This window comes from Coloeus monedula (assembly GCF_965178545.1).
Source record: "Coloeus monedula genome assembly, chromosome: 4".
In the NCBI taxonomy this organism is placed as follows: domain Eukaryota; kingdom Metazoa; phylum Chordata; class Aves; order Passeriformes; family Corvidae; genus Coloeus; species Coloeus monedula.
Window position 1 is genome coordinate 55257325 of NC_138784.1, and position 16791 is coordinate 55274115.

The following is a 16791-nucleotide window of genomic DNA, read 5'->3' on the forward strand; positions in this document are numbered from 1 at the left end:
GTATGGGAAATACAGTGAAAGATAAAGAGGCACATGAAACTAATTACAGCAGAACTGAATTGATGCATTCTCTGAAGTGATTTCTAAGCAGAAAATAGGCCACAAAAAAAGAGTCTGAAACACCAAACTACGCATTACCTTAAGTGATTCTGCCAGTTGTACATGATTATCATAGACTAGAATGTCCACTGCTAGATTTCTCAGCTGATGAAGAAGAACTTTTTCTCCTTCCAGGTCTTTTGCTTCTACAGGCACCTTCCACGTGGGGTAGGGACATTTTGTGCCATCCCAGACCTGCAACAACAAAGGAACTATTTCAATGTGCTCAGAATACTTTAGTTTCAGGCTTTAAACAACTTTTTGTTTAAAATTATTTTGCTTGATTAGAAATTGTTAACCATAAGAAATCTTACTTGCAATATCATTCTAGAAGTCCTTAAAATACTTGAATTAGACCTTATGGGATTTTAAAAATTATTATTTCTTACAGAGCATAAAATAACCTCTACAGAGAACACAATCAAGTACTAAGACCTGGAATTAGTTAATATTTAAATAAAAAACCCAAAAAGAACAGCTGTAACAAAACCTCAGCTCTTTATCCAGCACAGAATAACACAATATTCTGAGCTGGAAGGGACCCACAAAGATCATCAAGTCCAACTCTTAAGTGAATGGTCCACCTGGGGATTGAACCCACAACCCTGGTGCTCTCAGCACCATGCTCTGACCAGCTGAGACAATCTCAGGGTTAGCTATTACAACTCTTAGAATTCATCATATGCACAACTGTCTGTACTTAGTATTTTAATCCTTCTATAGGGGTTTTTTAACCACTCCAGCTACAGAATGTGAAGACTGAGTACACAGCACATATTGACTTAATTACTGATGATCTCCTATATCAGCATACACTGCTCGTTATCCAGAACATATTAGAAAAACATCAGTACTTAACCTATATTTATTAACAAGGATTCTAAAACTTGCTTGCCTAGAGCTAAATCCTTGATACACTCCAAGTACTGAAATATCAGTAGTTATTTTTCAGCTATCAAAGTGTTGTGAAAAGGTAAGTTTACTGACAGGCTTAACACCTTGAAAAGAAAATCTTACCACTTAACCCAAACATCATTCTGTAAACTATGGTTTCCTGAGTTTTTGCAGATATACTCTTCTCAAAGACTCAAAAATAATGGCCTGAAATACTGGCATAGTAAAAAAAAATCTAGAAGCATTTGGACTATACTTCTGAAAGGCTGCTTTTCACAGGATTTCATACATATAGGTTCAACAGAAGAACCTATTTTTCAATTTTCAGACAGCTTGTGATACCAAGGTGCTTTGTCCCATGAGTTAGGCACTGCAGAGCACAAGAAAAAAGGACGCCAAAGCCTAATTTTTAAAGGGTTTCTACCCCTTATGCTTAACTGCTTTGGATCAACAGACCCACAGGAAAAGATCTAAGAATCAGCAAAGCCATGTATAAATGCACTATGAATATCATTTGCAGAATATGCATCCAAAATCAAGAGATAAAACGGAAAACTGTTCACAGTGAAAATGACCCATGACATCAAATTAATGTTGCCAAGTAAGAGTGTATTCTGAAGGACCCAGATAATGAAGCTGTATATGCTGCCACAGATTAAAAAAAGCCTATTATCTTCTGATCCTGTACCATGAAATACTTAAAACCACTTTTGAAAGAGAGGTTGCCTATTGCTTGAATTATCCTATCTTTTCCAGAACTCATCTTGAAAACAAATTTAGAGCACATATATTACAAATTTAGTCACTTTGACAAAATAAAAAACCTTTAAGTTTGTCAAGTTTTCCATTATTTTTCAACTGGCTTTACTTGGGAAACTTTGGTAATTCTGCATTGGAGAGATGATCTGACAAATGGATTAAAATAACCTGTAAACTCCCTGTTCAGAAGAAGGATAACTTAGTTCTAAAATGTCCTTCGCCAGAGGAACTAACAGAGCTGGCACCAGGGCACCTTTTGGAGGAATTTATAAGTTAGTGAAGTTTCTTTACAAGAAAAAAAATCCTTTGAAAAGTAGAGTTGGGTTTGGGTTTTTCCTTGCACAAGTATGAAAACAGATAAAGTGCTCTACCTGAGGAGCTTGGCAGCTCTACTTTACACAAAACATGAAAACATTCTGGTTTCAAACTGTTCTGGTTTCAAAAATGAATACTGGACTAAAACCCAGCACTGGTTAAATTAATTCTGAATAAGAAACAAATTGTTCTATTACTAGTCATGAACAGATTGGAGCTAAAGTTAGTGATAACCTTTGATCACCATGGTTGGAAAACACTGAAATGAGAGAGACAAAACACCTGTTTCTATTTTCAGCAGAATATGCTCATTGTACAACTTACCCTAATGTACACAATTTAACTGATAGACAGAAAGGAAGAAAAGAATAATAATAAAACTCTTATGAAAGGCATAAATGACAGAATAATTACTAGTGTGCATTCTTTAGTCTTCACCAATTTGAATAACAAAATTCTCAGAAAATGGTTAACACTAACAGGTCAGTGATACCCATACCATGTCCAACTCTGCTGCTGTGCAAATAGCAATTAATTCATCAAGTGTAATTTACAAGTTATGCTACAGGTGATGCACAAAATTGCTGAAATTTATTTTAGTTGTTTTTGAAGCAATCTCCACTATGTACATGAGATCAGTGCTTAAAATAATAATGATTTTTCATAGTATAATCAACCATTAATGTAACTGATATATTTGGAATAAAATAAATGAAAATTATTATCATAAAATGCATAACCAAAATAATACAATAAAATAATATTTAATAATCACTGAATTTGAGCTAATATTGAATTGGTTGTTTTGTTTGATTTTTTTTTATTTAGCAAATCAAAAAAAGAATCAGAGATCTGTCACGACCAATATTTGGTAACAGAAATGGATTTTGCCATTGTTGAAAAATGGAGGAAATTAGAAACAGAATGCTAACATAACATTTTAAAGCTTATACAATGTATTGCAATACATATTTAAGTATTTAATATTTTATGCTAAAAAACTGATCTACCATTATTTGACCTCAAACTTTTGCCTTCCTAAATCTATCCTAAGATTTCCCCAAGTCATTACCTTTGCTGTACAAAAGTGACAAAATCGACTTCAGGTCTTACAACACAAAAAAGCATGTAAAGAAGTAATAATTTAAGAAAGCATTTGTCCTTGCAAAGGGCCCTTCAATGCTGAAGATACACTTACTAATGAACAATTTAATTACAGTCCACAAAGTCCTGAAATTTTACTGGGTCTCATTTGACATCTATTTCACAAGGAATAATTAAATGGAAATATTTGTAGCACTTGCAGAATATGTTATAGCATGCACTTAAGGTTTGTTTCTGTGTAGTAATGCATTGTTCTGTATGTGAAGTATCTTTGCTACTTCAATGAAAGAGTAATGCCCAGTGCTACTTCTAAAAATATTGTAACAATACAGTTTAACACAGTAGAACCAATATATAATTTTATGAAGTCATAAAATGGAAAGTAACAGCTTGATTATTACTCATGTTGTAACGATCAAGTTAAAAAATAAGTACAGATGAGTTTTAGAATAACACCAGACTGATATATCTGAGCTAAAATTTGGAATATTATGGAGACCTCCTTTTTATTTACCTAATATTAAGGATCACCTTCAGAAATTGCTCTCCAGTTCTGTGGCTCTTTGAATTTTGTATTTTCATTGAGCACTGATGCCCAAAGTGCTTACGTATAACTAAAAGAAGCTACCTGAAATCCATCATGGTAACATAATCCATTCATTTGTTTTTTACAGTGCTACTTACTGCACTAATCATATCCAGAAAATCCAGAAAAACAAGCAGTAAATGCTGCTAACTAAAAAAGAAGGATAAAGTTTAAAACCAACACGATTCTTCAAGGTTAAAAAATCTTGCGATATTTATCTACAGATCTTTGTGAAATGATGATCTATGTAACACCATCTTCATAAACCTCTCTAAAAAACCGAATCAGGTGATCAACTTCAAAGAGTACTGGGCTTTCCATTTTCTTTCCACAGAAACAAAATGGCCAAGGATCACAGATTTGCTTACACTCAAAATATTTCTCTACATAATATTATTTAAATTAGTTAATATGTCTTTTTTACTGAAAAATGTATCACAGTGTCTTAGTCAATCTAACAAATTATTTTAAACAATAAGTCTACCTTTAGAAGAAAAGAAGATCCATCCACTTTTGCTTTTCCTACCAGCTGACAAGTGAGATCAAAGAACAGCATTGGCTGAACACCAGACAATCTTGCTGCTGGTCCAGAGATGGAAATATTACTGGCTGCCCAAATACGTAATTCTTCTACTGTTTTCTGTTCTTCATCCATGAAAGTGTACACTTTGCTAGAAGTTCGAGGAACTACTGGAGCTCCTACAGTTCCATCAAATGTTAAGGATGCAAATCCTGCACTGGTAATTCCCTGCATCTGTCCATTGTATTCCCTGATCTGTAATAAAATATGAATGAGAAAAAAAAAAAAAGTTTGCACTGCATGGAAAAACAAATATATTTCTGCTTTATCATGTGCATGAAAAATGGACCATTGATCATTTCTGTTCCTGGTTTCTATTGGGAGAACAGAGCCAAAATAAAAACAGAACAAAAAGTTAAAATTAATATTAATAAGAAAGCAAAATGCATGAGCAGAAATACAATCTTACACAAACAATTTCTGAAGAGGCAGACTAATACCTACTGTAAATATACAGCATCTCTGCAGAGTATTTTTTACACACGTCAAAATATTTGTGTGGGGAACACATCAGGATTGCTGTTAGAAATGGGGAAACTAAGGCACAAGAGAAATGAATTTTTAGGGGTTACATAGCAGAGTGATGGCAGAGCAAAGTTATTATGGATTTCTGGTTTTGGCCCCTTACAATAGCCCCATTTCCCAATATTATGGAACTGAAAAAGAAAATATCAGCTCAAGGAGGTATTTTTTTTTCCATAAAGCAAACAGTGATGAGCTTTCATTCCTTGAATTATGAATACAGCTTTCACAATAACTCAATGTCTATTGCCCTGCATGTGGCAGGCCTCTTGAATCCTGCTGATTTAGCTGTGTATCTGCTGCCATATAAAACAGTATTTAAAGTCTGAAGCATTCCTTCAAGGATCTAGTCTAGTCTTATTGCTCCCTCCAATTATAGATTTATCTATATCAAAGCACTGCATGACTCATTATCCAGAAATCTGAAACCGTCTGTTTTGATCCATCCCTTTTTAATTAATGTCGGGTTACCAAATAAGCGATGGCATGCACGAACATTGCATTTGTGAGACAGTCTAGTACGGGATTCCCAGGGCTCAATTTTTAAATGGTTGAGAATCCTACTGACTTTAAAGTATGGAACATGAAATGTGTGTGAGAAGTTCTAAACAGCAAAACATTGCCAATGATTTAGGCCTGTATTTTATAAACAGGGTGAAATTTAAAAAGCGCACAAATCAAGCATTCATTGACCTTGGAAATTCATAAACAAAGCAGTTCAATCTTGGTGACAGGAACTCCTCTCATCCCTGCTACTTTGACATAATGCATAAATGCATTAAGGGTCATCTCTAAGATAAACTTCAATTTAGTTAAGCATTCTTCACACCTCACCAATGGAACACACCAATTAATGATGTTTTTCTTCAGTGAAACACTGCAAAGCTTTAGTTTTTTAACCTTTACATTTAAATATTGAAAATACAAGAAAAGCCTCCGGACAAATAAGGAAAATACATAGTTTTATAATCAATTTGCTCCCCATTATCCATGATCTGGAAAAACACGTTCCCCTGTAAGATGTTATCTAATATAAATGCACATATTTACTTCTGTTGCTGTCACTGGCATTATATTCCACAGGTTCTCTAAACAGGTAACATCCAGAGGGGAGCAAAACTCTCTTTCATCACTTTTAGCTATTCATCCTGTATCAAAATATACTTCAAGAGTATTTTTCATATCTGGTCTGACATGTAAATGTTTCTCAAAGTGTTTTGATTTCTAATTTACCTATCCATTTATTTGTTCACTAATTCTTTTATATGATCATAAAAATATCTTGATTTCTTTCTTAGTAAAAATACTGTCCTAGTCTTCTGTGAAGGCTCTAAACTATTCATGAAACCAGAAAGAAACTACTTTGTCTTCCTGGGCTTCCACCAATATTTCACCGTAAGTTATTTTCCTCTTCTCCCGAATCCTTTATGTCATGCTTTGAGCATTTCAGAGGCTGACCTCAAACATACTGTACTCCTGACATCTCTCAGTACCCTCATTTAGTGAATTTGAAATCAGCCTTAATGTAGGAAAAGGCAATTATAAAATAAAAATAAAGAAATAAAATATGTAAGAAGGTAAGTCTCAACTGTCATGATGAGAAAATTACCAACGATCTTAAGCAAAACCAGATGTCCTTAGGCTCAGGCAGGTGGAGAAGCCACTGAGTGCTCTCACACATAAACAGAATTCAACAGTATTATTTAGTGAACAACAGAAGAAACAGGAGAAGAAAATGCAGAATGGGTTACAGAACAAAACTATTTCACAGCTGGAAAATTATTTATGTCAGACCCACAGAGCAGGTGATGGTCAACAGAAATTCTCTGGGCTTGTCCATTAAAAATAAATCATTGCTAAAGTGATGAGGGATCACTGGAGTGTAAAATGAACAAACTCTATGGGCAAATGTTGTTTTATTATGGCACTCTTAAGTAGATCTCAGCTCAAGTTAAGCATTGATACTGTAAGCATGTTGTATTTTCCAAACGGTTTTGAAATTGAATTAGACTTAGAAAAGAGTCAATCTGGGACTTTTGCATATGACAATTCCCTTCAGTAGATTTGTGCCATTTCTAGAGGACATGGTGATATTTTTTTAAAAAACTGGTGGGGGAGGGTGAATGGGGGGATAACAGGGAAGTGGGGCAGACAGCTGTCTATTTAAAAAGTCCCTGAAAATTTTCAATAATTTCAATAAATAATGGTTGCTAAATAAAAATATCCTCTGGTACAAAAATGGAGCAGAAAAATACATTTGGCTTGTTCTAAGCAAGCAAGTAAATTCCAATACATATTGCAGGAGTCTCTGGCAGAGATTTTGTAAGCTAAAGAACAATAGGAGAAATGTCACCTTAACATACTGCATGGACAATAAATTCTAGTGATTTCTATGGGGTACAACACTATTCTGAATATGGGTATTGAAAAGAAGCTAATCTTGAAATATTTATAAATAGACTTACAGCAAAGTAAAAGCCTTTTTTTTTTTTTTTTTTTTTACTGAAGATGGTGTTATTCATCTCACTAAATGGAGAAGTGTGATAGTAAGTAGTGTATAAAGCTGGAATAATAGCATCTCCAAGGTAGTTTTCCATCAAAACTGATTGTTAAATTATAGAAGCAAAGGACTATTATGAAACCACTGCAGTCACAGATCATCTTAGAATATCAAAAAATGCCTAGGGAAACAACATATACCAAGTTACTGTACATGTTTTTATACCAAGAAGGAAGATTTTATTTTTTTATGATTGCCACTGATGATATTTTTATGAAGAAAAGTATCCTGTCAGAAAAAAACCCACCAGAATGCATCTTGTATATTTCTTTATATTTTGTAAATGTTGTCTCATCTTAAGTAAATAGTCTAAACAAATTTGGATAATACAGTATGATGATTGTATTTTCTTACATTTTAATAATGTAATCCTGGTTTACTTGTACCTCCAGCTGTATGAACAGAGAGATACTAATGAAATAGAGAAGTCATTTGAAGTATAAATTAAACCATTTTGAATGCTTGAATATAGCAAGAAGAAAACTGAACTACCAAAACCATCTGCGGGCACCTTCTAAAAGAAAATTAACAATATTGCAGGTTTAGCCAATTAACAATATCGCAGGCTGCCTCTTCCCTCTCTTTAACAGTGTAACAATTAGGCATTAATTCTAAGATATTAAGAGCATTCACAGTGAACAATAAAAAAGAAGTTCCAAGAAAAATCCATGTAAGAAAACTCCTCCTTTGCCCTGACGATAGAAGGGGACTAGACAAATAGATCACAGGCCTGGCTTTTATGCTGGAAGATGGGGGGGCTTGCCTTCCACAATCTCTGCAGAGCACTGATTGTGGCTGAAAGCCCAGGTACAGTACTGCAATCACTAAATTCTGTAATGCATTAGAACTCATCATAAGATTATGTGCATAAAGACCAATTTCAAGAAATACTAACAGAAATGTAATTACAACTAGATAATTTCCCAATTCTGTTACTAAGACACTTAAAATTTTCCTTCTCTGCAACAAATACAAAGCAAATTAAATTACTGTCTACTCAGAGTAATTCTAACAGAATCATCTTCATTAAATTCTTATTAGCTCTGACCATCAGATCTTGCCAACATCTCTGTTACTATGAGGAGAAGTTATCCATTAGTAGCCAATAGTGTAACTGGGAGCAGTAATTTTTAAAATGTGTTTGCTATCAATGTCACCTTCCTGGAAGTCCCTTGAAAGCACATCTGGGGCAGACAGAACGTAAACACACACTCTAAGGACTATGTATATCTATCTGTCCTCATTGGTAAGCACAGCTCTGACAGACTATGGCCTCTGCTACCTTTGATTGCTTTCCATTCAGCAAGCTAAGACAAGGTGATTAAGGCCTGAAGACAACAGCACAAAGGAGTGAAGGAGGAATGGAAGAAAGTGTAATTAGAAATCTAATTAAGAGATGTTGGGTTTTTTTTAATTGAAAACTGTGTTGCACAATATTCATAGCTACTATGCTGGTTGTGGCTGAACGAGAAAGAGGTCCTCCCCCTCCCAGTTCATTCCCAGAAGTTGGCGCCAGGCTTTTGTGTCAGACTTCTACCTCCTCAGATCAGATATGAAAAGTTCCAAAGTACCTGTTTCTTAGTCTGGGATAGTCAGAACATTCCCATCCAGAAAAAGGCAACTTAGTGACTCTAAATCATTTTAACTTTGAAAGTAATTAAACAAGCTCTCAGCTCATGCATCTGAAGAGACACAAATTGTGAGCAGCTGGTGGTCTGTTAGGACTGGAAACCACTTAGAACAGCTCAACCACGATGAAAAAAAAGTGTTTATGAGAAGTGAATTGATAGATGCTCTCTTTACATACCAGAACATCATCTTGGAGAATGACAGAGTACCAACTGACAAGGATTCTAGAATGATCTCAAAAAAGTGATGCCAAATCAGAACGGTGAAGTCCCTTAACCTGTGCTTTATCAGTAGGTTTCCTTACTAAGTTTCTGATAAAAATAAATAGTGGAAGTTAGACAATACTATGTTCACATAAATTTATATATAAATTTCCTGACAGTGGTCTTGTTTATTTTCTTAATGTGTACTTAGAAATCCAATACTGACCTACCACAGCTGTGCAACTTTTCAATTCTTTTATTTTGACCAGCTCCTTTCTACCTTCTCCTTTTTCACATCTATATTATAAAATGTGCACTGTGTTTTCAGAAGCAATAAATAAGTTTTTATCTCCACTGAATTTCTGAAATGAGTGTATCTGTATAACACTCATCATGATGGATTCAGAGAAAATATTAAAAGTTAGTGTCTTTCCCATCTGAAGTTAAATTCATAAACTTCCAAGACTAATAACACATCTCAAGTACTGATTAGCAACACAAGCTTCAAAATAGAAATACAATTTAATTCCACCTTTATTATATCGACAGATGACCTCAGAGAAACCTTATACTAACCCAGAATAGGTTAGCTAATTTCTCTCTCGATTGTAAATACTTGTAATATACAGGAATAACTGAAGACTCTTGCTGAATCTTAACAAGTTCTTTCTTAACAATCTCAGTGGTACGAAACTCAAATACTGGATAAATCTTAACCACTTTTTATATCTATTATCATGGAGTTTTCTTCTTTGTTCTCCTGCTACAGCATATCATAATGCACATGCTTAGCACTACAGATATTTATCCCTTTTATCATCCTTTTGTACAATCCTAAATTTCCTAGATCTCTCAAGAGTGTTCAAATAAGCAAACTGGGGGTTTTTTGGCTTGTTTTTTTTTTTTCCCCTCTGGTCTCTTTCATGACATTTATTAATTTCTGCTATAATTATTTTACACAAAAAGCAAATATATAATTATGTATGGTTATGTTGCAAATTAATGGTAAAATCACATCTTTGGTCCTATTATGCAGCTCTTTAAGTATGGTCCAGCATTAAAAGACTTCCATTCAGTCCTTGTAGGGTGGTTCTTCTTCCCTATACAGTTGCAGCAGGCATAAAAAAACCATCCAACAGAAGCAGTATCAAAGCTATAAACAGTTTCCGGCATGCCCTTTGATACAGATGAACAGGGAGTAAGGCAGGAAAACACTGAAGCAGCAGCTGGAGCACACTGCACACTAACAAGCCCAGACAGACTCCCTTTACTGGAGTGACTCTCCAGCTGACCTAAACTGCTACACAACAAAAGATATAAAGAAACTCCTCAATTCTAGCACTTCAAAGAGAAATAAATTGCGCAGATTTATCTCGGTTAAACTCTTTTCATCTAGAAGTACCACATGATTTTTTTGTCAAGTAGTTTAATAAATATTGTTGGTGTTGAAAAAAAGTCAGTTTCCTTTCAGCTTTGGTCCATACCATAGCCACAGCTGTTTTAACAATCAGGTGTTTTATCCAATGTCTCCAAGTGTTAATCTCTTTACATGTAGAACTAAATTATTCCTATGGTCCTCTCACTGCAGAAAAGCAAGCACATAAACCCCCCCCCCCCATCCTAGTACATACCTTTATTCTGTGAAATCTAACAATATCACCAACTTTGTAAATTTTTGGTAGAGAATCTAGATTTCCATTAAAAAGAGTGCATGTTAACTTCACATTTGATGGGTCCACAAGTGTTACAACTGAGCAGTAATCTGTAAAATATGAAAGTGTCTGAATGAATAACAGGCATTATGGAATTATTAATACACAGATATTAAATTTGCGAGGAACAGCTCTATGGCCAATTTTTTCTGCTATCACCTGTGTAACTCTTTCAAAGTTAATTTTTTTACACTATCGTAACAACTGAAGTTTGGCCCATCTTGCCAATAATTAACCCAAAAATGAAATGTGTGATTAAGCACAGCTTTGTGAGCAAGAACACACAATCCTTTTTTTTCTGTCTGCAACAGGCATGCTATTCTTTCACTTTTCAATTACTTGTTCTACAAAATGAGGAGCATATGTACAATTTTATAAAATCATTCTCTAAGATTTATTTTGCACAGCCTTCTGAAAAGGTAATGAGTTCTACAAGTTCTAAAAGCAAATTAAAGCATAAATTACATATCCTTCACTTCAACAAAATATGCAAGATATATATATATATATATATCTCACAAGAATAAAGTCACACAGTGGTAGTTATAAAGTAAAAATATGAAATACGCCCTTTTGAAGTTAAACTTCATAGAATTTCACTTCTAATAATGATCTAAAAAGTAAAATTAAAACAAGATACAAAGATGACAATGCAGACCAGCCCAGAACAGAGCAGTATTTGCAGATGACATAAATAAAACCTGTATTTTCCATTTCAGCTTACAGAAGCATGTGTGCTCTGATACCTTATAAAAGTAAAACACAGTAAAAGCACATTTGCTCTTTCTCAACACGGTAGCTGGTAACCTACCTGAGAAACCAAGTGGCAGCAGAAAGAAACACTACATCCTGCCCCCAACCTCCTGTACCACCTACTGCCCCTCCAAGAGACACCTGTAGCCATAGCCAGAGGAACATAGGGTAGGAAGGAGGAAGGGGGGCTGTCTGGAGTGATGCTGAACCTGGGAAAGGTGGAGGAAAGGTGTTCTCCCTAAGTGTTCAAATGTTTTTTTGTTTCTCAATATCTGAGTAAGTTATTCAATTAGAAGTTAACTGGCAATGAATTAAATTCCCCAAATCAAATCTGTTTTGCCCTGACAGTCATCTCTTAAAGAGAAAAACCCAAACAGGAAAGAAAAAAATCTAAGGATTAAAAACCCCAACTTCCCTTAGCTGTAATTCTATGAGGCAACTAGTGATAATGACACTACACCAGAGTTTCTGTATCTGGGAACTGAAAGGTGCCGTAGTTCTAAAACAAAGTCAATGGAATCTCCATCATGCACATTACAAAGATGCAGACAAATAAGTTGTTGCTTCACAGCTGTGAAAGAGAATGCTCTCAGTCTAGTAAAACTAACAGATTTGCCTTATATAAAAAAGCTACAGGAAGGCAGTCATAGAAAGATGATAGTCATAGTCACGTAAACTCTGAACAGATTCCCCAAACATGAAGACAGGTGTGTAAGACTGGATTAAAATATGTGGTTCAAAAGAAATATTCTTCTGTTTCCAGCACATATACCCTTAAATTTTGCTATCATTTAAACTAAAAAGTTTAAATTCCCTCATGATTTGAGTAAATGAAGTGGTGAAAGAAATCCACTGAAGGCTTACCGAGAAATAAAACTTTTCCTACATACATAAAAACCTTCTGTATTTCTATAAAACTAGTACTCTTCTTCTTTCCCAAGATTTTTACATAGACTCAATAATGATAAATTATCTTCTTTTGCATTCGAAAGTTGCTGAGATCACTCTTTTCCACACTCCCATCAAAGGCACAAGGTCCACATAGTCTATTTTGACATTTTATGCCAGGAATGTTATGAATAAACTCCAGTCACTGGCTGACAAAACTGCAAGTATTTACTACTGTAATCCAAAGACTGATGTGTTTCTTTGGATACATGAATTTATGAATTTTATGATTTTTTGAATGTATGAATTCTAGAGGTTAACTTAAAAGAGCTGTTGCAAATATGAGCAAAATGAGCAATTAAGAAGAAAAAACCCATATGGTTCATAGATTTACAATCCTTTGGGGATATAGAATATCATGCCACAGTGCACTGATATAATCCAACATCAGAATCAACAAGAAATAGCAAAAAATTCCACATTAGAATTGTGGTTACTCTTTGATGCTGTGATTATACAGCCTAGTCAGCTTCATACATGTGCAGCTGCCTATTTAATGGTAGAAGTTAACACACTGCCTCAATTTTCTGTGTAATTAGCATAATCATGTAAGACTGATAATCATCTTAGTCAAAGCAGTATAAAGTATTACACTTGCTAAACATAGCCAGGGAACACATTCTACATAATACAGGTTCTCTGTCTCTGTGACTTTAGTCTTCCATTCCTCACTATCACCTCAAAACATCACTTCTACAATAAACCTAATTACAATAGAGGTCTTTGAGAACAACGCATAAAGACTGATTTTTTAAAATCAAATCATCATTCAGCAAAGTCCTTTTTGAAAGTTAAAAATGAAAAGCCACCTGTCTTTTCTTTTCCAGCTGAAATGTGAGAATTGTTTTCTGTTTTCCACAGTAGCATTATAGATCAGTGAATTAATTCATTTTTCTGAAAAACAGTGAGTCAAACTCTAAACAGAATTGCTGAATTTAAATAATGTCCCAGAGTTAAAGAAAACAATATAATGTCATTGGTCACATTTGATTTTTCTCAATATACTTTCCAACAAAGCAAAATCCCTTCATTACCAAGCTAATAAAGAAATAAATAAATAAATAATCAAAGTTTACCTATTGGAGTCAATTTTCCTTTACTAGAGAAATTTACTCCACTGATTAAAAAAATCCACTGATTTTTTTTTAAAAGAGAATTTTTATCACTGGTAGATTTTACTTGCAATAATCTGTCTTAAAAATATGACACAACGGATGCACAGTTCAGCAAATTTATATGCTACAGAAGAAGGCTTTTTACTTTCATACTACATTGTCTCAGTAAAAGCACTGAATTTCAGCTGACACTACACAGAACTTCAAAATGTACCTACCTTTTTAAAAATATATTTAATTATTATGAAGAGGTATTCTCACATAGGCTTAACATCATGTGAGGGACACCACCTGCCATGGATAGCTACCTGGAAGGATGCTTGTAACTGCCCAGAATTAGTGTTTATGAAAACAAGGAGACATAACTGATGTTTACTTTAAATGAAAGTATAGAGTGATGGTCTGCATGCATCTTACATGCTTTTTATATTCCTTCAGATTAGTCCTTATTGTTCTTTAAGAATACAATTTCTGTAACTTGTTAAAGAGTTATTTCATTTCATAAAAAATCCACAACTATGTGGTAATCAGTACAAGGTTACACTATCTGCATGGAGAATGCTGATTGTCAAGCTTCTAGGTCCTGACTTTAAATAGTTTGAAACATGAATCTCTTGCAGCCCTGTAACAGTCATGAAAATCTTGAATTGCCTCCACTATCATGGCAGTCTAGATTCATTCTTCAGGTTACAGCTTTCCTTTCATAATGTCATAGCATTTCCACTCTTTTATGGACTGTTATGACGGTCATTAGCATGAACAGAAAATCAGCATTTCTCCACAGTATGTACAGATAGATAAAATCAAACACTAAAACCCCAAACCCCACAGCTTCACATACAAATGCACTTTTCAGTCATCCTAAGAAAACCAGAATTGCTACAAAAGCTTTCCAGATTAGTAGTTATTGATACTGTAGGACTAACAAGTTGTTTAGGATTTACTGATTAAACATTTATTGTAGTTTTACTGGGACTTCCTGACAAATATGCTTGTATAAATTGCTAAGGTGGAAAGCATCAATCTAATTATACTTCCCCCTTTGGGCAATCACATATTTATTCCTCAATAACATTTACTGGAAAACCCACTACCCTGAACCAGTAACTTCACCCTTCAAAGAGATAAAAAGGTTTTGGGCAATGTTGTTAGCATTCAGGGACTCTAATTAAAGACTGCCTTCTGTTTCTTTTATTTCAATACACCCAAAAAAGAGAGAGATTATTGTAGCAAATTACTCTCTCTTCAAAACAATATGAAACATTAATACTGTTTTCAAGAATTACTGAGCCCATTCAACATACAAGTGTCTGCATTAACACCAAGCAGCTGACCCAGTCAATTTACCATTTATATTTCAACAAGACAGAAGAAAACTAGTACTAATGTACACACACTCCTATGCATGTGTGTATACATATATGTACATACAAACATATATTGCAGAAGCCCGAAACAAAACCTCTAAAGAATCAAACTGTTTTACTAAAGCTTGTTATTTCTAACATGGTGATACACGTCAGAGATACAAACAATTCAGTAACTACCAGAAGCATCTGGCTAAACAGATGTTTCAATGCCATCATTTGTAAACTGCAGATCAAAGTATCTGTCTTGAGATTTCTATTAACTATTTATTCAACTATTTATTATATTTTTCATTTCCTTTAAATATCTTTTTATCTTTTATTTATCTTCTATACTTTAAGATAAGAAACAGTGGTTATTTAAAAAAGAAATGCATATAACCACTCTGAACAGAAGGGAAAAGAACATTATTCTAATCTCTAGGGGTCCATGAAAAAAAAGGGTTGGGGAAGCAGTACTGTCACGTTGTAATGTCCTAAAACTTTCATGGTCAAGCACATAATCTCTGTAATTGGACACAACAAAGACAGAGGCTCTTTTTTTTTCTATTTACATTTTTTTCTTTTAAATCTCAAGGTTAAATATTTGAGATATCCTTAGGATTAAGGGAGGAGAGAGAGGAGAACATCATCTTTGTTAAAAATTTCAAGTATCTTAAGGCTCTTAAATTATTGGGGAAGGAAAGTTAGAATAGTTTCAAACACTTCCAACAGATCTTCTAGCAGACAAAATCCCATGTCTCTTTTACCAAGCAAGACCCAAAGTACTTTCTTGGACAGTTTTCAGAACTCATGAAATTCTCATATATAGACATTTCAAACTTTATGCCCCCAGCGAAAGTGTGCTTAGCTAAAACAACTTTCTCTGTAAAAAATAATTTATAAATACACTGAAAACTCATTTCATTCACTAGTGTTTTAACACTCACCTAAATGCAGTAATGGTAATAGCAATTATGCACTTTTAATTATAGATTATATAAACAGACAAGACTAAATTAGGTACCACTCCAGTGGTACTCACTTTCAGTGGGAACACAGTGCAAAGCCTCAGCCTTAAGCCTTAACATGTGTAAGAAGGAGCAGCATCAGGGCATATCTATACAGTGAATAAAGACCCATGTGGATTAAGTACAGTGGCCCCACTTTCCATGCTTCCAGTGGGCATCAGCTTAAAGCTACATGATTCTACTATTACAGTATCAGACAAAGAATGTATTAGTGTCAGATTGGGCCAGATCTAATGCAACCACAGAATCTTCTGACAAGAGCCACTTCATGCCCTGACAATGCAGAACCATCATCGACCATTTTGCACCCTCTCAAGCAAACATCATTCTGGACTGTGCAAAAATATCAAAAACCAACATTGAAATATTCGACTGATCAGTGAATATTTTTTACTCAAAACCCCAGACTAATTACAACTGTTTTAGAGATTTTCATTATAAAGTAGCTAGTGAATTACAACTATGTTCATAAATATTAACATCAAATTGTGTCCCTGTTCTCCACTGATATTGTTGTGTTATTTTAATAATGCCAACTGAAAATATACAGGGAAAATATATCAGGAAGCTATTAATGACATTTAGGCAAGCACTAGTTGTTAAATAAATAATCATTTTCCCTATTAAATTTCTAC

The 16791-nt window shown here is 34.3% G+C and overlaps 1 protein-coding gene across 7 annotated transcripts in view; it reads right to left on the reverse strand.

The window, feature by feature from the left end:
- Positions 1–16791, reverse strand: part of POT1 (protection of telomeres 1) — a 60170-nt gene that overhangs the window by 25455 nt on the left and 17924 nt on the right. For all 7 annotated transcript variants that reach the window (XR_014226321.1, XR_014226322.1, XM_082279610.1 and 4 more), the window contains 3 exons: positions 10883–11013; positions 4242–4532; positions 139–294 (listed from right to left, as the gene is read on the reverse strand). Coding sequence is in view for 5 of the 7 variants with exons in the window: in XM_082279610.1 (XP_082135736.1) it covers positions 139–294; positions 4242–4532; positions 10883–11013 (578 nt within the window). In the remaining 2 variants the exon portion in view is untranslated. The remainder of the gene's footprint in view (positions 1–138; positions 295–4241; positions 4533–10882; positions 11014–16791) is intronic.